This window comes from Mauremys mutica, chromosome 8, assembly GCF_020497125.1.
Source record: "Mauremys mutica isolate MM-2020 ecotype Southern chromosome 8, ASM2049712v1, whole genome shotgun sequence".
Taxonomy (NCBI): domain Eukaryota; kingdom Metazoa; phylum Chordata; order Testudines; family Geoemydidae; genus Mauremys; species Mauremys mutica.
Genome location: NC_059079.1, coordinates 10,854,047 through 10,876,353, shown reverse-complemented (window position 1 = coordinate 10,876,353; position 22,307 = coordinate 10,854,047). Strand labels below are relative to the sequence as shown.

Genomic DNA, 22,307 nt, shown 5'->3' with positions numbered 1-22,307 from the left:
GCCTAATTTTGGCAATTAATTGATCTTTGATTATTAGCAGGTAAATATACCCAGTGGTCTGTGATGGGATGTTAGATGGGGTGGGATCTGAGTTACTACAGAGAATTCTTTCCTGGGTGCTGGCTGGTGAGTCTTGCCCACATGCTCAGGGTTGAACTGATCGCCATATTTGGGGTCCGGAAGGAATTTTCCTCCAGTGCAGATTGGCAGAGGCCCTGGAGGTTTTTCGCCTTCCTCTGCAGCATGGGGCATGGGTCACTTGCTGGAGGAGTCTCTGCACCTTGAGGTCTTTAAACCACGATTTGAGGATTTCAATAACTCAGACATAGGTTATGGGTTGTTACAGGAGTGGGTGGGTGAGATTCTGTGCAGGAGGTCAGACTAGATGACCATAATGGTCCCTTCTGACCTTAAGTCTATGAAAAAAAAAATCAAAATACACCATTGCCTCTCAATACAACATCTGCACATTAATGGCTGTACGAAACACATAACCAGGCACAGCTTCATGTTGCCCCCAGATGTTAATGGTGGTTACAGTTGCCATAAAACACCTCTGGAAAGTCTGTCAGGGTCTCGGGACTGGTTATCACAGTCCAGTTTATGGCTAAGGAAGCATTTCCTGAATCCATTTGGCTCTGCAAATGCACTGCCAGCTGGTGCCTTCTGAAGGATACAGTTCCATGCCTGGAAAACAGCAAGCATGGTTTAGATATACACAGAGAACAGCAGGATTTTGTTTATAAGATTTGTTCTTGCTCATTGTGAGTGAAATCCACCTCTGCACAGACAGCCCCTAGAAGACTGATGCACCACTTAAATCCACACAAGTACTCAAAACAGGGCTTAAGTGGAACCTAAATGATTGCCATGTCTTGTGCTGGCCCTCTGCATAAAGGTTAGAGATATGCTTGGATTGAAATGACCAAGGATAATTGCATTGAAGACTGTGTAGTTTAACATTTATATTCAGCGCCCTCTGAGACTGCAACATACACTGCTAATGGCACTTCAGAAGTTAAGGGATTATAACAAACTCCTTGGCTATCTTAAAATAAATTATAAGGCACAGCAAATTCTTTATGCCACAGATTCCACCTACTACCACTAATCCCTCCCCAACCAGAATTTCTCATTAGCGAAAAAACAAGAGGGCATGCAGGGGACTTATAATGGGAGACAAAGATCTTCATCTGTGAGTCACAGATTCTAATGAAGGCCAGGTTGGAAGTGGCTGAAATGGCACATGAATAGTTAACAGCTAGTTTCAGTCCAGTTCCTAGTGGATATGTGTGTCCATGTCACAAAATCACTACCTGTATTGATCCCCTGGTGAGTAACCCTGGAAGAGTGACCAAGGAGTGAATGGACACCAAGAATGAATTACCTTCTTGCCCCCAGAGATGGTCCTTCCAGGACAGAGATTAGTGTGGGATGATGGGAGAAAGCTTGCACTGCGGCTTCTCAGTCTGTAGCTGTTCTAGGGCTAAACAGAGGATTTTGGTCTGCTGAGCTGTTTACCCAGCACTTTTCATCAAAACACAAACACAGCATCTGATGCTGATATTTTGCTAGTTTATCTAATATTTCAGCTATTCTCTCCTTGCCAAATAGATGCAAAGAAAACCATGCCTATGCAGTATATGTATGGTAACATCACAGGATGTTAAAGGCTAGCTCTTCCACAGTCGTCAGCATGGCATGGCTAAAAATCAAGAGAAAAATTCAGTTCCCAAAGGCAAAGTTTTGGTCACATTGAGGAGTTTTAATCTTACTTAGCTGGGGTGAGGATATTTCCCACAGGTCTCTTGGAGTAATAAAGTCAGTGCACAGTCTACAGTATATCTAATTGAGTTATATTTTGAATGTGACCACACGTTGCACTAACGTAATCTAAACACTTGCCAGTGTGAGTGGGTTGAGAGGCCTTTCCCAAGCTTGTTCTTGAAACCAGGTTCGGATCACTGGGGAAAGGAATGTGCTCTACTACTATTTTCAAAAGGGTGGATTAGGTGGGTGAAATACTGTACGCACATTAAGCAAAATCCATCATCTTCTCTGTAGCTTTCTTCGGCAAGTGAATGTTTGGAGTGTTGGATGGAATTTTTGACAGATCTGGGGTCATTTATAGGCTTTGGGGGATAATTCCTGCCACTATGGGTTAGCTCCTGGTAATAGCTCGTGACAGCAAAACATATTGTACTGGCCTATTGTAAAATAAATGACTTTTTTTAATCCAGCAACTAAAGGAATTGAAAAATATTTAAAGCAGGGATAGGAGAAACCAATCTGGACCCCAACTTTCCTGCCAAAACTTCAACCAAATATTTGCTGAGGTTCAGAAAAGTTCAGATAACTTTCCCACATTACCACATTATTTTTCACTTTCACGGCAAATACTTCTTTTTTTCCTTAATTCCTGACAGAGCTAGAAGCAAAATTGCTTAAACAGAAATCCCACAAGAAGCCTCATATGAAAGCAAATTCTCATGATATTTCCAGGCCAGTTTTGTAGACTCAAGAGGCTCAGTTAATCTGTGAATTTTTGGGTCTTTATCAAAATTGAACTAGAACTCCAAACTCACTGAAGTCCCCCTTCTCTAATTAGATGTCTTCCCTTGTCTAATCCACATGGTTCTTCTCTTTCCTCCCTCTCAATAAGTAACACCACTTAACATGCTACATTTCAGAGCACTGCACAAACATTACTCTTCACAACACCCTTGGGAGGGAGTTATTATCATCCCTATGTCAGAAATGGTGAAACTGAGGCAGAGAGCATGACTTACTCAAGGGCACATAGGGAGTTGGTATGAGAGCCAGGATTAGAACCTATGAGGCCCTAGCTCATAATCTGTTCACTAGGTCTCACTGCCTCAGAATAAATCACTGAACTCAAAGTAAACTTTTACCTGAGGAACTTGCTTAAAGCCACATGGGCTGCAGCGACTTTTAATCTTAGAACCCATGGGCAATGAAAAGAATAAGACAAAACAAATGACTTCTTTATTTATGGGTGACTTTCTAGTTTCAGGCACCTTGGTAATCTTACCATGGCATTATTCTCCCATAAACCATCTAATTTGCAACAATAGGAAGCAATGGTCTTTTGCCTTTGAACAATGCTGTATTTCAAAATGAGTTTTGTCATAATAAATATTTCAACAAAAAAACAAGTAGCAAAACAAACCAACCTCCTTCATGCTGCTGCTGAAGGGAAATGCACAGAAATACCATTTGGTTCAGTTTGCTAAATGGGATGTAAAAGTAAAATAAGGCACGGATTTCTCACTGCTTGTATGTGTGTTTATTGCATAGCCTTGTTGTTCCAAGGACAGTTGCTGAGCCATAAAGGTTCCCTCTCCCCTTTGACAGACACTGTTGGTCCATGGCCTTGCATGCACTCTATAGATGCTTAGCCATGAGCTTTCACTTCAAGCAAAAAAAAGAATTGTGTTTCATTTCACCTAGTATCCTGCAAATTATTTATAAATTCCTTCTCAAGGCTGAAGCACATTCATTATGTTTTGAATGCTTCCTAGCTTGGTCTGTGAGGCAGAAAACTTGACCTTTTACAACAATTCCAGCATGCAGTGAAGTCAGAATGAGAAACCCGGGTTTTTGCAAGATTCCCTTCCATTTCAATTTGAGATTTGGCATTGCAACAGTACAGACTGTATACTCAGAAAATAGAACAATGCTGAACTACTCATCTGATATTTAAGTCCCTATTTTTCTAACATTAATGCCTTTTTACCTGTTCATCACCAAAGAATCTTTTCCCAAAAAAGGTCACACTGGCTGCCTCATAAGTGAGCCGTGGTGCCTCCTGGCCACTAACGTAACTACAGTATGAAGGGAATGCTTTCTCTCTCTCAGCATATTACTATGAAGGAGCATTTCTGGGTGAGTAAAGTAGACCCACTAATAAGGGGTCATTAGTGTATAAGTTACCCACTCTCTGCCATTATCATTTTTCAACATCCTAAAAATCCACCTAGGAATTTATAGCATTTTGAAAAATGACTGTGCCCACCACATTGCTTAGAGAACTAAAGTGAATAACATTCTCACTGTACCTACTGTATTGCAGCACTGTGGGAATCCAGTCCAGTGCCTTTATATATTTCACAAGGAACTCCCTCTAGTCTCTCTGCCTGAAAAACAAAAAACATTTCAGTAAAACAAACAGCAATATGCTTCTCTCCGTTAAATAAATAAAAACACACTACTGGGAACCATCTTTCACTAGCTGAGAGGATGGCATGGATTAGATCTGTGGTTCTCAACAAGTGGTACGTGTACCCCTGGGGGTACACAGAAGTCTTCCTGGGGTACATCAACTCATCTAGATATTAGCCTAGTTTTATAACAGACTACATAAAAAACACTAGCGAAGTCAGTAGAAACTAAAATTTCGTACAGACAATTACTTGTTTATACTGCACTATATACTATACACTGAAATGCAAGTACAATATTTATATTCCAATTGATTTATTTTATAATTGTATGGTCAAAATGAGAAAGTAAGCAATTTTTCAGTAATGGTGTGCTATGACACTTTTGTGCTTTTATGTCTGATGTTATAAGCAAGTAGTTTAAGTGAGGTGAAACTTGGAGGTACACAAGACAAATCAGACTCCTGAAAGGGGTACAAAAGTCTGGAAAGGTTGAGAGCCACTGGATTAGATGACCTGATGGCGGAGGTCTTTTTTTGGTCTCTAATCTCTATGGCTATGTCTATAATGCAGTGTAAACCCATGGTTCAAACTCAGGCTCAAGCCTAACCCCCCTTCTATCTACACACAAATCACCCCAACCCAGGCTTGGACCCAGGGTCCCAGCACCGCACATGGGTAGAGGGTCTCATCCTTTGAGTCAAGGTGGGACCCAGGGTTCAAGCCATATTGCTTTGCAGTGTAGATGCAACCCCACTGGATTCATTCTCTGAGAGTCTGCCAAAAGAATGCCATGGGGTGACTTTGTCCTCTAGACAGTCAAGTTTGGTGGACAGTCAAATTTTCCCACACTGCACCATGAACAAAGGGCTAGAGAGGACACATTTTGGGAGGGCACAAGGAAGTCTGGGATATGGGTGGTTGGACTTTGCACAATGCAGTGTAGACACCGGAGCTTCAGTTTGGGACCCAGGGTTCAACAATTCCTAACCTAAGGTTACAAATAAGTATAGCTGCTCAAATCCTAGGTTAACAAACCCAGAGTCTGCTAACGCAAGTTGTACTAATACTGGGCTAACATTGCAGTGTACACATACCCTATGATGTGATAACTGAGGGACATGTTAAAAAAAGATAAACATCAGGATGAGAACATAGAACTGGAAGAGGCATCCTGTGTCATCAAGTCCAGTCCCCTGCTACCTCAGGCACCCACGGTCATATAATCCCATTCATTAATTTCTCAAACTCCATCCTGAAACCAGTTAGATTTCTTGCTCCCACTCAGGGCCGGCTCGACAGTTTTCACCGCCCCAAGCAGCGTACCGAATTGCTGCCGTGGACGGTGGGGGCAGTCCATGTGCCCTTAGGGCGGCAGGCGCGTTTCCGCGGCGGCGGCAATTCGGCGACAGCTTCTATGTTTAGCTGAAGCTGCCGCGGACAGCTAAACATAGAAGCTTCTGCCGAATTGCCGCCACCGCGGAAACACGCCTGCCGCCCTAAGGGCACACGGACTGCCCCCACTATCTGCAGCGGCAATTCGGCGCGCTGCTTGGAGGCAAAACAACAGGGACTGCCGCCCCTTGCAGACTGCCGCCCCAAGCACCAGCTCAGAATGCTGGTGCCTGAAGCCGGCCCTGCTCCCACTACTCCTATTGGGAGGCGGTTCCAAAGTCTCACTCCTCTGATGGTTAGAAAACCCCTTCTAATTTCCAGCCTAAATTTATTCATGGCCAATTTATACTCATTTGTTCTTGTGCCAACATTGTCCTTCATCTTAAATAGCTATTCTCCTTCCCTGGTGTTTACCCTCCTGATGTATTTATAGAGAGCAATCATATTCCTTTTCAGTCTTCATTTTGCTATGCTAAACAAGCCAAACTCTTTTAATCTTCTCCTGTAAGATAGGTCCTCCTTTCTCTGATCATCCTCATTGCCCTTAGACTCATAGACTTTAAGGTCAGAAGGGACCATTATGATCATCTAGTCTGACCTCCTGCTCAATGCAGGCCACAGAATCTCACCCACCCACTCCTGTAACAAACCCCTAACCCACGTCTGAGTTATTGAAGTCTCTGCACCTGCTCCAGTTTGAATAAAACTTTACATGAGTGACCAGAATAGTGCACAGTATTCCAAATGAGGTCTTACCAGTGTCTTGTACAATGTAATTAATCCTTCCATATCTCTACTGGAAATCTCTCACAAGATACATGCTTAGGGCATGTCTTCACAAGCAACATTAAAGCGCTGCTGCGCCAGCACTTTAACATGGCTGTGTAGTCACAGCACCAGTATATAAAAAAACAAACAAACAAACAAACAAAAAACACACCACACCTGCGCGAGGGGAGTAGCTCCCAGCGCTGGGAGCACAGCCTACCCTGCCACTTTACAGTGCTGAAACTTACTGCGCTCTGGGGTGTGTTTTTTCACACCCCTGAGCGAGAAAGTTGTAAAGTGGCAGTGTAGACAAGGCCTTAGATTGCATTTGTCTTTTTTTTTTTTTCTCCACAGCCTCATCACATTGGTTGCTCACAGTCATCCTGAGATTGACTAATACACCCAAGTCTTTCTATTCCTCTATTGTTTCTGGTTGATAAACCCTCCACATACAGCAGAAAATGGAGAAGATAAAAAAAAGAGTTATTTAGGGTGGCACAGGGTGTGGCATAACTAGGAGTCATGAGGTGAAATTCAGCAAAGGAAACTATAACTTAGATTATAAGGAAAGCTCCGCTAATGAGATATTTTAAACTGCAGAACAGTTTCCTAAAGGAAATACCTGTAGCAGAAACTCCCCTGCGCTTGACATTTAAAACGGATTGAAAAAACACTGGATAACATTACAATAACATTTTGCACTATTATAGCACCTTCTACTCAATGGCCACAAAGCACTCTGCAATAAAGCCTCACAATCACTCTGTAACACAGGGAAATATTACCATCATTTTGCAGACAGATTAAAGGGGAGATTTTCAAGGTATAAATGGCAGTTAGGTATCTAACAGATTGCACAGCCAGTCTTAACTCTAGTATTTCCTAATTTTTGACTGCTTGCCTTTGTAATCATAATAATATTCTTTTAAATAGTGTTGTGTCTGTAGTTTCCTAGGGTTTTACAAAAAATAAACTGAAAAACAGAAATTTCAACGAGGCATCTTAGTAACAACCAGATGGATCTTCAACAGGATTGGAACCTTTAGATGTACTGTACAGACCTCTGCCACTTAAGCTAATTGAGTAACTCAAAGCAGTAGTAGGTTGTCATCTTCTGAGGACTAGAGGGGATGAGACACTTTGCCAGCAAGTTTCACAGATATTTGCGGACAACAGAAATATTGTGAGACTCAGGAATCTTGGGTTCCAGTCCCTGCTCAGGAGGGGAATGTGCTCTGGTGGGCACAGATTCTTATGACTGTTCCCATCACCCTTTCTGTCATGTCCTGTCTCTTCACCCCAGTCCCATTCTCCTTGCCTACCCAGTCCCAGTCTCCACTCCTCACACTACTCATCCCAGTCTCCTTGTCCAGCAAGTCATAGTCTCACTTCTCCAGACTCCTCCATCCCATCTTCCCTTATTTCCAGTTCCAGTCTCTTTACCCAGCTTTTTTCAATCCCCACCCCACACAATTCCCTTTTTCTCAGACTCTTTGCCTAGCCAGTCCAGTTCCCTACCACTGTGGCCACCAATTGCTCTCACCCCACCCACATTGGCTTCCTCTCCCAAACTCCCTCCCCAGGCTCTTCATCCATTGTCAGTGCTCCTCCAGAGTCTTTGCCTAGACAGTCCTTATTCTCCCTCCTGCACCTGGCCTCTTGTCAAATATGACTCCCCTCCCCCATCATCTCCTTCTCCCTACCCCACTGGTTCTCAGTCCTAGTCTGCTTGCCCAGCCTTCCCCAGACTCCCCCCGAAACTTACTAGTTCCAAGTCCTCCTCCTATGTTTTCCTCCCCATTTTCTAGTCTCTCCTTCAGAGTCCACTCCCAGTCTCCCCCAAACCCCAACTCCCAATCCTAGTTTCCTTCTCCTTCCCTTGCAAGACTCCAGTCCCAATCCCCTCCCTCCCTTGCAAGTTTCTTGTCCCAATTGACTCCCTTCGTCCCCACCTCCTCCACGTCTGGCTCTTGTGCCCTGCTGCGCGAGCCCAAGTCTGCTGACACAGACCAACTATGGGTGTTTTACTGACGTGTACACATATACTTAGGGACAGATTTTTAAGGCTATTTAGGTGCTCAGATGGATCCCTAGTAAGGTTTTTAAATTCTTGATGGAGTAAACCTTTATTGCTGCAGATGATGTCTACACCACAAAGCTGATCTTACCTGCTGTCTGCAAGCTTAAACCTGTATCCAGCTTGCTGCGTGGCTTCGTACTGATAAACAAGTAACAGAGAACACACACTGTGATGATAAAAGCAAGCAGGACCACCGCTGCTATCGACAGACCCACAAGTGCACCAACACTGAGAAGAGAGAAAACAAAGTGATTAAATGTACACACTAATCTGTGATGCCTGTCAAACATGGGATCTGGAGGTTACCTGTATTCAATAGAGCAGGGAAACAATCTTACATTTTTACTACATGTACAGATTTAGGGCCAGATCCTTAGATGGTATAAAGTTCCTCAGTGGACCTAAGCCATTTTACAGCAGCTGAGTGCTTTTATCATGTTACCTGGTGCTTATTGGGCCTGAATCTGCTCTCATTCACAGTGATGTAAATCAGGAGTAACTCCACTGAAGCAACACCCATGTAAAATTGGTATCAATGAGATAACTCTCTAGTCCTGAGCCCGCCTCCAAACAAGTCATCAGAAAAAGGTAAAGAAATGTATGTTCTGTGCTGGGAAATGCTCATCATTTACTGCAGCAATCAGTTCCTTGTGTGCAACAGCTGGAAGGAATTACCCCGGCTTCTTAAAAATAAAATCAGACAACATCAAAGGCACACTAACAAGAAAAATCAATAAAAAGTACTGGGGAATTACTTGTCTTCACCATCTCTTTTTAACCCAATCTTCCGTGATTTTATTGGCACTTCTACCATGGAACTTTGATTTAAAAGATGAAAGAAAAAATGTTTCTTCCAACGTTGCACTATAAAAGAAAAGGCTCCCAACCTCCTAGAAGGTTGCTTAGGAGTCCATGCAAATATTTCATTCCTGACTCTCTTCTCCAAAGGAACATAAAGGGTATTAAATATTTTAGATTGAAGGTTAATTTTTGTACTTCAAGAAAATACATTTCTTATTTTAAAACCTAATAGGAACATGTTTGATATAGCAGATACATATTTGTCACAGGCTTCTCTCCTTTTGGTTCTGAAATGTGTGTAAAAAGGGCTAATAGAGTTTATTTAATGATTCAAATAGCACCATTCTTTTTTGTTACTAGCTTTGCAGGAGAGAGTGGAACACTGTGAGCCCTGTTATGCCTCTGTCTTAATGTAACAAGTTTTTAAGGCAGAGCAATTTGCTGCTTGTAGACCCTTTGTCAGTATTCACTGCTGCAAAGGAGCTGTGTAAAACTGAACATTAATTCATTTGCATCCAGCTACTACCTCTTCAGCTGCAACGTACTGATACACCCACCATTTAATCATCTCAGGAGGCACTTCTTTATACAGTACATCTGTGCTATCATTACATGGCTCATGCAAACCACCATTTAGGGTAAAAATGGAAATGTTAAGGAGGGTTACTGCAGCAGGAAGAGTGTTGAGCATTTCTCATCTCAAGTAAAAGGGTATAGAACAGCATGACACCAAGGAAGCTCTCTACATCTGAAACACTGCCACGTCCTAGCCCCCTCTTATCACTAAGGCTGCGATTCGGTCACAGAAAGTCAGAGATTCTGTGACTTTCACAGATGCAATGGCCAATGAGGCTGATCCCGGGGCCAGCTGCTCAGGCGCCCTGGGGCCAGCCTCACCCGGCACTCCTCGGGCGCCCCACAGCCAGCCGAACTGGCTATAGCTGGAGCAGCCCGGAGCCAGCTGCACCGGCTGCTGTTCAGGTGGTCCCAGGGGCAGCCCCAGGGGCGTGTTGAAGGAGTGGTCCCGGGTGCAGCTCCAGGGCCAGCCACACCAACCACTGCTCAGGCAGCTGGCCCTGGGGAGCGCCAAGCAGCAGTCCCAGAGGCTACCCCAGGGCTAGCCACACCGACAGCTGCTTGGACGGCCCAGGGAGCGCCTGAGCAGCGGTCCTAGGGGCAGCCAGCCCGGGGGAAGCACCCAAGAAGCAGTCCTGGGTCCGCTGGCCCTGGAGAGTGCTTGAGCAGTGGTCCCCGGGGCCTCAGAACAGGGGTGGCTGGGGGCAGTCAGCCCCTGCAGCCAGTGCAGGGGCTAGCTGTCGGCCTCTGGGCCCCCACAGCAGCAGTGTCCCGGGGCCCCAGGAACGGCTAAGTTTTAGTCAAGCGTATTTATATAGTAAAAGTCATGGACAGGTCGTGACTTTTACTAAAAATACTCATGACAGAATCTTAGCCTTATAACTTATCACTAAGAATCAGCAAATCACTTGCATCTATGAGAACAATCACAATCAGATACAGACATCTGGAGAATAGCACCTTGCTGTTGCTTTTTTGTTGGAACTAGTTGGAAACTAAGACACTATGTATATTGAATCTACTTTTCGACATCCATAACCATGCTATTTCACAGCCAGATCCCTCCAAACATCTCAAAGACATCTGTCCAATTGAAGATTATATAACAACTTTGATTTTCTAAAACACAAAAATCTGGTTTTGTACAAAGCTTTTTTAAAGGTTTTATGAATTTTACATATTTAGATTATTTGGAAATGCTTTTCCTCAGCTCTAATACTTTAACAAAGCTTCCTAAAAACAATATTAAAAACAATGTTAAAACATCTGCAAAAAATAAGATGCCAAAATAACAACAATGACCTGCATAACAGCCCATGCCTTCCCCTCAAACCTGAGAATTAATATGGGCTGTTGGGGGCAGTGAATTGCAGCCAAAGGCCACTTGCAGGTGGTGTTCTGCTACTCTCATCCCTCCCTTTTAAGCCATAGGGTATTAAACTCGACTGCCTTCACTGATACAGCTGTAGTGGTATCACACAAGGAAAGAGGGGATCTCTCAGATGGCCAGGTTCAAACCATTTAGGGCTTTAAAAGTAAAAAAGGCCACCTTCAATTCCACCCAGAAGCCCACAGGCAGCAGGTGCAGAGCACTGGTGTGATGAGCTGTCACTTTGAAACACTACTCAACAATTACTTTGCACTAACTTTGGCTTCTGAATGGTCCCAGACTGTAGGCCCATGCACAGCATGTTGCAATAGTATAATCCTGAAGATGCATAGATAATAATCACAGGACATTTCAAAGGGAAGTGCACAGCATTCTAGATAAGCACAGATGTAAAAAGGTGTTTTTGCCCCCAACTGCTGGATAACCATCTGGTGGTAACCTTAATTTTGCATAACAAATGGCAATCAAGATGCAGATATAATCCTTACCAATACTTCTGATTGTTTCCACTAATCTAACAACGAACTCGTAGTCTCATCTGGATTGAGTCTCAATTGGCTAGTTCTCAAATTAATGCATACACTATGTCATCTGTTCCAGTGTATTGGCTAGATCAGGCATGATAGAGATGCACAGCTGTGTAACAGTAGCATATTAATATGCTGTAGCCCATGTCTTCTTACTAACACTATGGAAAACAGAGATTCAGAATGGAAGCAACACTTCAGCAAGAATAATCAGCGCTATCCAAAAGAATTCTGATGAAAGAGAATGCAAATTAGTCAGCTATAGAAATGGCAACTATGCTCTTGGAGACAAACATTAATTAAGAAAAATAGAAATGGATACAAAGTTAGAATCTGCAATAAATAGTTTCTTTTTTAATATTATTATTTCATTAAAAGGTCCAAAACCAAGTAATCCATAAAAAAGCCATACAAATCCAAAGTAAATTATTTCCAAGATTTTAATATATACTTCATAAGCAAAATTATTAAATATTATTTTCTTCCTTGGTATTTCTTTAATTTACTTCCTGTGGAGCCACCAACCAAGAGTACTGAAAATACAGCCTCTGCTGAGGAGTTCTGGATCTGAGATGCTGGACAGAGACAAATTATTAATTGTTTTGTTATCTCAGCTCCCCCTCCTGGTTAACCCATGCATTAGCTCATGGGCACTGATTTGAAAGAAATTGGTGATTTGTGTTTACTTTCTCTTGATTAAGTGCCACACACAATAAAAGTTTTAAGGGGAACCAGAGTACAAGCATCACAGTAACAAGGCCTATCTGTTAAGGAGCCTTTCATGAAAGGCTGCCTTAAAGCAGGCATAAATGGCTGAGGATCAATCCACAAAGGAGGATATTTGGGTTGCCTAGAACCTGCGTAGTTGCTCCTATCCCAACCCCCTTTCACAGGCTAGTGCAGGGGGAGTGGCTAGGGAAAAGGAGCATAGGTATAGCTAGCAGTTGTAACAGTTCAGCCATGGGGAATTGTCACAATTTAGAGCAGACTAATGCCATGCTAAATTATGCAATGGTACCAGACTGGTGTAGATCAACCCAGGATTGAGGGCACACAAAGGTGGCTTAAATAAAAACACCTTTGCACTTCTCCCCTGAACTACACAGAGCATTCCTCAGCAACAGTTCAGGTTGGGGGCCAATAAATCCATAAAGATACATAAGCCTTGGTTCAGCTACATAGACTTTCATACATAGAATCCTTTGTAATAAAAGCCAGGCTCTGGTGTGAAAGAGGAAATAAAAGCCATGAAAGAAAAGGCCAAAATAAATAAAGTGTGAAAGCATCTGTGAGAAAAGGAGTCAGGGAGAGAATGAGAAATAGGTAAAGGGATGAGGTCTCAAAGGAAAATGAGGACTGAAAAGACAGCAAGCAAGAGTTCAATAATGAATAAGCTATGAGAAAGCAACTGAGCTTTTTGGGGAGGGGAGGCAAAATTCCACAGAAACAGAGATGCTGTAACAAAAGGAAAGAAAGAAAGAGGTGAGGAGTGGGTAACAAATACAAAGAAAAATAACTGGAAGAAAAAAAAATCAGTGAGAGAAAGCCTCAAACACTTGTGATGGATGTTCAGGACTCTATAATTAACCATGGAACAGACCCACAGAAAAAAACTGTCCTGCAAATGTTAGGAAGGGTAACTGCTATTGATTAGAGAGGCATGACTAGTAGTGTAATGAGCAGAGAACTTGGAGACAGAATTTCTGAGTTTTAATCCTAGCTCTGACACCCAACTTCCTGTGTGCCCTTGGCGAGCAAGCCATCCCTTCCCAAATGCATTGGGAGGATTCATTATGCAGCACTTTTTTAGAACGTTGAATATTTAAAATGGTACGTATTATAGAGCAAACATAATTAAAACTGAGTTACCCTCTAACTACTTCATATGGATACACCATGCATTTAGTTTACTCAGATTAGTCTCAATTGCTCCCCAGGTTCATGTAAAGACATGGTTGCAAAGAAAGCTCATAAAAACAATATTTCTCTGAATTATATTTTCAAGCAGAACAGCAATGAACAGCCAAAGCAGAGTCATATTTTAGAGGTGGTCCTTATAATAGGATTTTGATTCATTATTTGATTACTGTGCATTGCTTTGAAGATGTAAGGCCTGATTCTCCATTGCTTCAGCCCTGGTGTAGTCACTCACATGAGTGCAGAGTGTAATGTGGGACAACATTTAACCAAATCAGAGCAGTAGCATTTTGCACCCACTCTCAGCACCACCGTGACTGCACAAGGGCTAAAGCAGTAGAGAATCAGGCTCTTGAAATGTTATATAATTTTTAAGTCCTAATAGCCACAGTATTTAAAGGATGGTGATGATCCCAACTGTTTAAAAAGTGTTCCAGAACTAGAAGAAACATTTGAGAGATTAGTTTAAAAGTTACTTGTTTTAAAAGTGCTTGATAATGAATGTTATATAGATTCTGCTCTGGAACAAAGACCAACAAGTCAAACTGTTCTCAGTGGCTAGACATTTTTAACTCTTTTGGGATAGAACTACAGTAACGCCTCGCTTAACGTTGTAGTTATGTTCCTGAAAAATGTGACTTTAAGCAAAACGATGTTAAGCTAATCCAATTTCCCCATAAGAATTAATGTAAATGGCGGGGGGGGGGGGGTTGTTAGATTCCAGGGAAATATTTTTCACCAGACAAAAAACTATATATTATATAGATATACACACAGTTTACGTTTTAAACAATTTAATACTGTTCACAGCTATGATGATTGTGAAGCTTAGTTGAGGTGGTGAAGTTAGAGGGAGGGATATTTCCCAGGGAATGCCTTGCTGCTAAATGATGAACTAGCACTCAGCTGAGCCCTCAAGGGTTAACACATTGTTGTTAATGTAGCCTCTCACACAAGGCAGCACGAACAGGAGGGAGGGGAGACAGCATAGCAGACAGACACATACCTTGTGTGTGGGGGAGAGAGATGCACACTGCCCCTTTAAGTAAGCCGACCCACTCTTAAGTGCATTGTCTTTTTAAGTGGATCAGGAAACAGGCAGCAGCTACTGCCCCAAACTCTCTCGGTCTTTCTCTGTCTGTGTCCCCTCCCTGCTCTATATGGAGAAGGGGTAAGCAGGGTGCAGGAGCAGGGGTGGAGGGAGACATCCTGACAGCCCCCTGCCCTGCTTCCCAGCAAGCAGGAGTCTCTGGGAGCAGCTCCAAGGCATGTTGAGATACTGATAGTTTTATATATAGTTTTGTAATTTCATCGGTATAGATGGAGTCCAGACCAAACCTTCTTAGCTGGAATTAGTAGCTGTGACAGGGTGCCAAGGAACAAATAGGGACATACTCAAGACTTATGGCCAAATTCCCTGCTGTTGTGATTCCACTGACTTCATGGTCAAATCCCCTACTGTTGTAATTCTGTTGATTTCAGGATCAAATTCCCTGCTGGTGTAATTCCATTGACTTCAATAGAGTTATGCAAGCAGATAATTTTGCCCTCTGTTTTTTTACTGCACAAAAGGACATTAGTCTTCTACTGCACAAGACAACAAAATATACTGTTTTTAGTGTCTCCACAATTTCTTCCTTTGCACAAAGCAGTTTACACAATCCCAGTTTCCTTTCTTTTCAGGGTGCTGCATAACCCTGACGGACCAAGGGACGCACCCCACTCATGTACTTATTCTCTACACCAATATCGACTTGGACTCTTAATACATTCCATGGGTGGTGTACCCGAGCCCACTTATCCACTGATGCTTTAAAAACTCCCACACCCCAATCTGGATCTATGCTGGTTATGTGATATGTATGTACCTCATGAACCTTGTAACCGATACTTGCAATCCCCCATAACCCAAGCCCAACCCCAGATGTACAGTACCTTCCCTCTTAACTTGTGTAAATTTGATTTTAAACATTAACTTTAATAAAATTATTTTCAAATATTTTAACAGTTTAAGTTGCACTTTAAGGAGCTGCAGACAGATTCCCTATGTTGAACAAAGAGGAAAGGAGACACTGCTGGGAGAGATTCAGGCATGTTCCAAAATAAAAGTGAACATGGGGCCTCACACAAGCACATATGGACTCAACCCAATACATCTTTTCTAACTAGTATGATCTTACTAGTGGCATCTGAAAGTGGATAATCAAAATTGACAAAGGTCTCCTATGAGCCAATTTACAGCAGTGGGTAAAGATTAGAGATGGGCAGAAAATGAGATCTCCACAGAAAATGTTGACATTGTGTCAGAAAACTAAAAGTGCCCTTCCAAAACCCAAAACTTTGGAGTTTGTTTTTTTTTAAAGTCCCTTAATTTTAATAACTGTAATTCTGCCATTACAGTCCTCAGAAGAGAGCTTAAAAATATCAGGGTGCAAGCAAATATCATCAAAACAAACTTCACACAAATTAAGCTGAACAAACATAGCACCTTTCACAGGCCCAGGATAACAAGTGCAGAGCTGCTAAGTCTCACACTAGGTGGGAGGGATGCTCCCTCACAGGAGATTAGTTCCCAGTCACTTTTTAAAGACTCTCCCTATGTTGCAGAAAAAAGTGTTTTTCCATGAGACATTTAACATCTTCCTCAGTGTTCAAATCTCCTTCACACTGCTGTCCCCGTCTAAGAGCAATCCCCGGGCAGGGCAGAAAGTTTCCTGTGACTCTATCCCTGCAGGTAACCCCGACGCCCAAGACAGTGGTGCAGGTTCTGTGACACTGTCCCTTGTTGTTTTTGTGGATACAGACTAACAGGGCTACCTCCTGACACTTGTCCCTTGCATGTATCCCGGACCCAGCGCCCAGGGTGGAGTTAGAGCCTATGCCGCCCCGCCCCCGGCCCAGCATGTAATGCGCAAGGTAGGGCTGCAGGGTCTGAGCCCCCACCTCCCGCGCGCACCCTCCGTCCCTCACCCAACACCCAGATCAGTCTGTGCGCGCGCGGCCCCTCCCCGTCACCCAGCAACCGGGACAGGTCGGTTTGTGCCACCGGCCCCGCGCGGACCCCGCCTCGCCCGACGCCCCGGCCAGGTCAGTCTGTGCCCCCGGCCGCGCGCGGACCCTCCCGCCCGACGCCCGTACGGGTCGGTTCGTGCCCCCGGCCGCGCGCGGACCCCCCCTCGCCCGACGCCCCGGCCAGGTCAGTCTGTGCCCCCGGCCCCGCGCGGACCCTCCCGCCCGACGCCCGTACGGGTCGGTTCGTGCCCCCGGCCGCGCGCGGACCCCCCCTCGCCCGACGCCCGTACGGGTCGGTCTGCGCCCTCGTGGCCGGCTGAGGGAGCCGCTCTCACCTGAGCCACCACATGTAGCCGTGCTCGTAGGGGAAGAAGCTGTGGGGGTCATCGCAGCAGTACTTGACGTCCTGGAAGCCGCAGCAGTACACGGCGCTCGCCTCGCCGTCCGCCCGCGGGCAGCTGAAGCCGCTCACCGACGCCCCGTCGGCGCTCAGGTAGCTGGTGCAGTCGGAGCTCATGGTGTGGCCGGCGGGCGGCGGGATACCGCCGGGAGCCCTGTCCGCCACGCCGGCTCCGGACCCGCAAAGTTGGCCGGAGCCGCTGCCTGAGCGCGCCGCGCAGTGGGGAGCCGCGGCAGATCCTGCCTGGCAAGCGGCCGCCTCCACCTCTTCCCGAGGCTGCTCCGCAGAGCTCCCCCGAGAGAGGAGCGCAGCCCCCGGTGTGTGTGTGTGGGGGGGGGGGGGTCTCACTCCCAGCACTGGCCAATGTCATCCCATCCGCCTCCGGCCCTGGCCAGTCCGCGGGCTCCCCCTACAGGACAGCTCCGGGAAGCTCACCTGGGGAGGCGCTGTGCTCTCCCGCGGGTTGGATTGTCTACAAGGGGCCCGATCCCCCCTGCACGTCGGTTACACCAGGGAAAGATTAAGTCCAAAGACTTTCCTAAAACTTGTTTCGCTCGTCCCACTGCTCTCTGCAGCCCAGACGGCGAAGGGAGGGAGTTTTCACTGCGGTGATGTTTGTTATGCTGACCCTTTTTATCCATATAGACGAAACCAATTGCTTATAATGGAGAGGGACATTTGTTCACCCCTTAGGGTACTTTTCACTATTCAAAATAATTGTCTTTCTCTGCAAAACATAACAATCCCTTTAACCCAACAACTGTCATGATGTAGACATCTGATATAGCTGGACAATCTCAGTTGCAGACAACCCAGTGTTTATAATTAACCTTTACTTCCAACATTGCCACCTCGACGCATTATCTCAAACTTTGCCAAGAGCCTTTCTCCCTCCAATGTGGCTAATGACAGATGGATTTTGTTATCAGAAAGCCTGAAGATAATTTTCTACAAAATGTTGCCTAAAGCTTATTATGGGCACTTGGCACAAAATATGAATCATGAACAATTGACTACAGTAGTCATAGCCATTACACTGAAAAAATACATTTCAATAATATATAGGAATGTTATAGTTAATTATGTTGTTTGGAGACCAGTGGCATATGGAAAAAATCCCAGCTCTGGTCATTTTGTTAATAGCATTTCATCAGTACATTGTACTGAATTTTTTAGTTTTGTTTTTTTTACATTTTAAAAGCTAAGTCAAAGGGAAAGTGCAAAGCTTTAAAAAATGTCAAAACATCCCCTCTCCTTTTAAAAAAAAAAATCCCAAATCATTATGGGTGAATGTCACTTGTAGTTCAGAATGCCTTCATAAAGAGCCAGATCCACAACCCTTTGAGGTTAATAGAATCTTTTCCATAGACTTAGCAGAGTCTGGCTCAAGCCCTAAGGTTCTCTGCCCCATAAGTGATCTTCCAAGGGAGGAAATAGTCTTGTCTTTTTTGTGTGGTAGAAAAAAAGGTGTAAAAGGTTTCAATAAAAACAAAATGATTCTGCTTGTAGTTTATATTATTTCAGGGCTTGTCTTGAGTGAACCCTAGGGGGAGCCAAGAGTTCATATCTATCAACTAACATGTTTAACGCTACTTGCCTTGCCTATGCTAGGATTTAAAAACATGTTAGCTAAAATACACCTTTTATCCTAGTCTACACAAGCCCTGGGATTAGCACATATTGAAGTGAATGAGGGAGTTGTTTCAGGCTCTCTGAAAACTCAGGTGCATATCACTGCATCAGTTATAAGGAATTATCAAAAGAATGGCTATATTGGTCCATCTAGCTCAGTATCCTGTCTTCTGAAGTGGCCGCTGCCAGATGCATCAGAGGGAATGACCAGAACAGAGCAATTATTGAGTGATCTATGCCAGCTTCTGGCAGTTGGTGGTTTAAGGATATCCAGAGCATAGGTTTGCATGCCATTGATGGACCTATCCTCCATGCACTTATTTAATTCTTTTTTAAAGACAGTTTTGTTAGGGTGACCAGAACTGCACACAATATTAAAGGTGTGGGCATACCATGGATTTATATACAGACGCTCCCTGACTTACGCAAGCAATCTGTTCCAGAACGCCTTATGTAACTCGAATTATGTGTAAGTCAGAAACGTATACCCGACCATTATGCCAAAAAAAAAAACCACAACAAAAAAAACCCTCCTATTTCTAACTTATGGAATTTTTCATAAGTGCAGATTTGCATAAGTCAGGTTTGCGTAACCCAGGGGGCATCTGTAGTGGCATGATGATATTTTCTGTATTATCATCTAGACCTTTCTTAATGGTTCCTAACATTGTTAGCTTTTTTGACTGCTGCTGCACATTGAGCAGATGTTTTCAGAGAACTATCCATGATGACTCCAAGATCTCTTTTTTGAGTGTTAACAGCTAATTAGATCCCATCATTTTGTATGTATAGTTGGAATTATTTTTTCAAATGTACTTTACTTTGACTTTATCAGCATTGAATTTCATCTGCAGCCATAACAGCTAGACAATTCCTTTAAAAAAATAAAGCTGGAGAAGAATGGACAAACCTGTCTGGGTCCCTCAGCTAGTTCTTTGCATCTGTTGGGGGCACATCCCACACTTTGGGAAACACTGATGTAAGCATTAAACATTTCCTTTGGAATAGCTTCCAAATAGGCATTTAGCCAACGTTCCTTCTGCCTGTCCTTGGCAGCTATCCAGAGAAGAACTTAAAGATTCCCTGGCAGTAGAGGTTTCAGTCCAGCATCTACATCCCTAAAATTATCAACACAGATGACACTATCTAAACCCACCTGTTGACATCGTCAGTAAAAATCCATGGAATGAATAGGCATGAAGATGGAACTGCATTCTCATTTTCTTTCCAGGACAGGGAGATATGTTGGCAGGGGAGTGTCTGGAAAGCATGTCTGGCTGTTGTCTCTGATTGTCTCTAATACAGGACTTCAAACCTCCAGGGTGGTCATCAAGATAGCGCCTTTTGTGAATATTATATTCCCACACAAACATTTAAGAACAAAGCCTAGGGGATAACCCCAGCATCACACCCACTACATGCCCCAAAATTCTGCTTTCTTGCTTCTCCAAACCTCGTACAGTGGAACTATACCAGTTCCACTGCTAGGGGCTTCTCATACCTGTAGAACTGCAGCCATGATTTGCCTTTCAGTTTGTAGATGTATGAATCCCCAACAAAGGTCCAGAATCATTCAGCTGCCCTAGGTGCCTAAAGGTTGAGCAATACAAGAACTAGACTCAGGCACTTGAAATCCACCATAGCACCTGGTGCTGCATTAAGGAAAGTGACAGGTTTGTCAGTGAGGTGGCTGCACAGAGGTCTTTTGAAGATGGGAAGCCAGAGGACAGGAGGGTAAAAAGAGGAAGGAGATAGGAAAAGGTCAGATTACCATATTCCCAGGATATTTGTGGTTTCATCACTTCTGCATTATTCAAATAGGACCAAATTTAGATGGTCACCCAGCATCATGAGACAGATGAGGTCCAGAAAATCCAGTATGTTTGTGGTTTCATCACTTCTGCATTGTTCAAATGGAACCTGGTTTAAAATGGTCACTGTGACGCTTTTCAGTGTTATCCAAAGTATCTAGGGTTAATCACTACCACCTGCTTACAGTGGTAGAGAGCCCCTTGTCTGTGCCAATCAGGGAAATCCTCCCCAACTACTAGCTGTTAGTGACACAAGCACTCCGCTCTAAGCTCCACAAACCCTGCTCTTTCCCAATGCAGGCTAACAATTTACACACACCCCTTTGCTACAGTTGCGTGCCCACTCCCTTATCTTCTGGACACTTGCAATGTATACGGATCCACTGCCTCCACGGAAGCAGTGCACCCCAGTTCACCACTCTCCTTATTACAAAAGAGTTTAGATATGTCTACAGTAAAACCAAACTGAAGTTTATTTAACAGGGATTCAAATAAAAGCAACTATAAGGGATTGGAAACATAAGTAAAAGAAAAGCATAAAATGCAATCTGTAGCCTCTACACTTATTAACAAGTTACTTTCCTGTCTAATAAGGTATTTCTCAACCAATGGTCAATCCTTACAGCTCTTGTCCAGTTCAATAAACTGGGATCCACCTTTCATGAGACACTCCTGCTGGAAGAGTCTCTTCCAATTCCAGTAATAGATAAAATCATGGCCTTTTCTCTTCTCTGACACAGGTACAGACTATTGTCACTCACCCTAGGGATCCCCTATTAAGAGACTTTCCTTGGGGTTCTTTTGTCTTTATAAATCCTCAGCCTGCATCTGGTCCAGACAGTAAACATAGGGCTGGCTCTACGGTTGTCCATTGTTCTCAGTGCTGACTGAGTTAGTCTTGACACCTGCCTCACCTCAGATGACAAGTTTCACCCAACAGTTAAGAAACCCAATATCCTACATCTTGCATAACTCTAGAATTATTTCCTGTACAAACATCACACAGTCACCATGACAATAGGCAATATACCTGCGTGGGTATGCCTGGGCATCTCTGTGTCACAGTCACTCAGCCTCATGGACAGAGGATGCTCAGAGAGCTGAGAGCAGGGCCGTCCTTAGGCATAGGCAGAATAGGCAGCCGCCTAGGGCACCACTAGGTCTGGGGGCACCACTCTGCCCGGAGCCGAGACAGACGGGAAGCAGTGGAGCATGTAAGAGCAGGCTGCTGGGTCCTAGAGAGAGCCGAATGCAGCACAGTCTGAGGGAGGGGATTGGCTGCTGGGGTCTCTGGGAAGGAGCTCACCTGTGAGTGTGACTCTTTCTCCCTGGCTGAGGTGAGGTGAGGCAGGCTCTGCGGGTCTGGAACCAGTATCCTTGTCCCCCATAACATCCATTCTTCTCCCCCCCTGCCCCATGGAGTAGCCCCTCCTTTCTCCCTCCTCCCCAGGAGCATCCCTCTCTCTCTCCTCCCTCCCCTCCGTCAGGGCTGGGTTGGGTGAGGTGCTGGGGGGTAGGTGGGGGGGAGGCTGCCTGCCTGCTGAGGAATGAAAGTGAAAGTAACTCACTTCCTCTGCCAGGATTGGAATGTCTCACAGGGCTGGGCTGGGGTTAGCCAGATGTGTGAAAAATCAGGACGGGGGTTGGGGTAGGGTGAGCAGATATCCCTATTTTATAGGGCCAGTCCCAATTTTGGGGTCTTTTTTTTATATAGGCTCCTTTTACCCCCCACCCCGTCCTGACAGGGCCGTCCTTAGGATTTATGGTGCCCTAGGCAGGATTATTAAACTGGTGCCCCTGTGCCTGTCTTGCTCTTA

General features: G+C 44.3%; 1 protein-coding gene across 3 annotated transcripts; it reads right to left on the bottom strand.

Annotated features, from left to right (window-relative positions):
* Positions 1-354: 354 nt before the first annotated feature.
* On the bottom strand, positions 355-21,591 carry SHISAL2A (shisa like 2A). 3 transcript variants are annotated; one of them, XM_045028393.1, is made up of 5 exons: positions 16,983-17,167; positions 8,513-8,652; positions 4,084-4,157; positions 1,388-1,486; positions 355-687 (listed from the first exon to the last, which is right to left on the bottom strand). In XM_045028393.1, exons 1-3 carry the CDS (start codon positions 17,162-17,164, stop codon positions 4,129-4,131), a joined length of 351 nt encoding a protein of 116 aa, XP_044884328.1. In that variant the 5' UTR covers positions 17,165-17,167; the 3' UTR covers positions 355-687; positions 1,388-1,486; positions 4,084-4,128. The 3 variants fall into 3 exon arrangements, 1 of the variants encoding a protein (XP_044884328.1); XR_006581785.1 differs by lacking the exon at positions 16,983-17,167 and adding an exon at positions 21,252-21,591 and having other exon boundaries at positions 4,080-4,157; XR_006581784.1 differs by lacking the exon at positions 16,983-17,167 and adding an exon at positions 21,252-21,591.
* Positions 21,592-22,307: the final 716 nt, after the last annotated feature.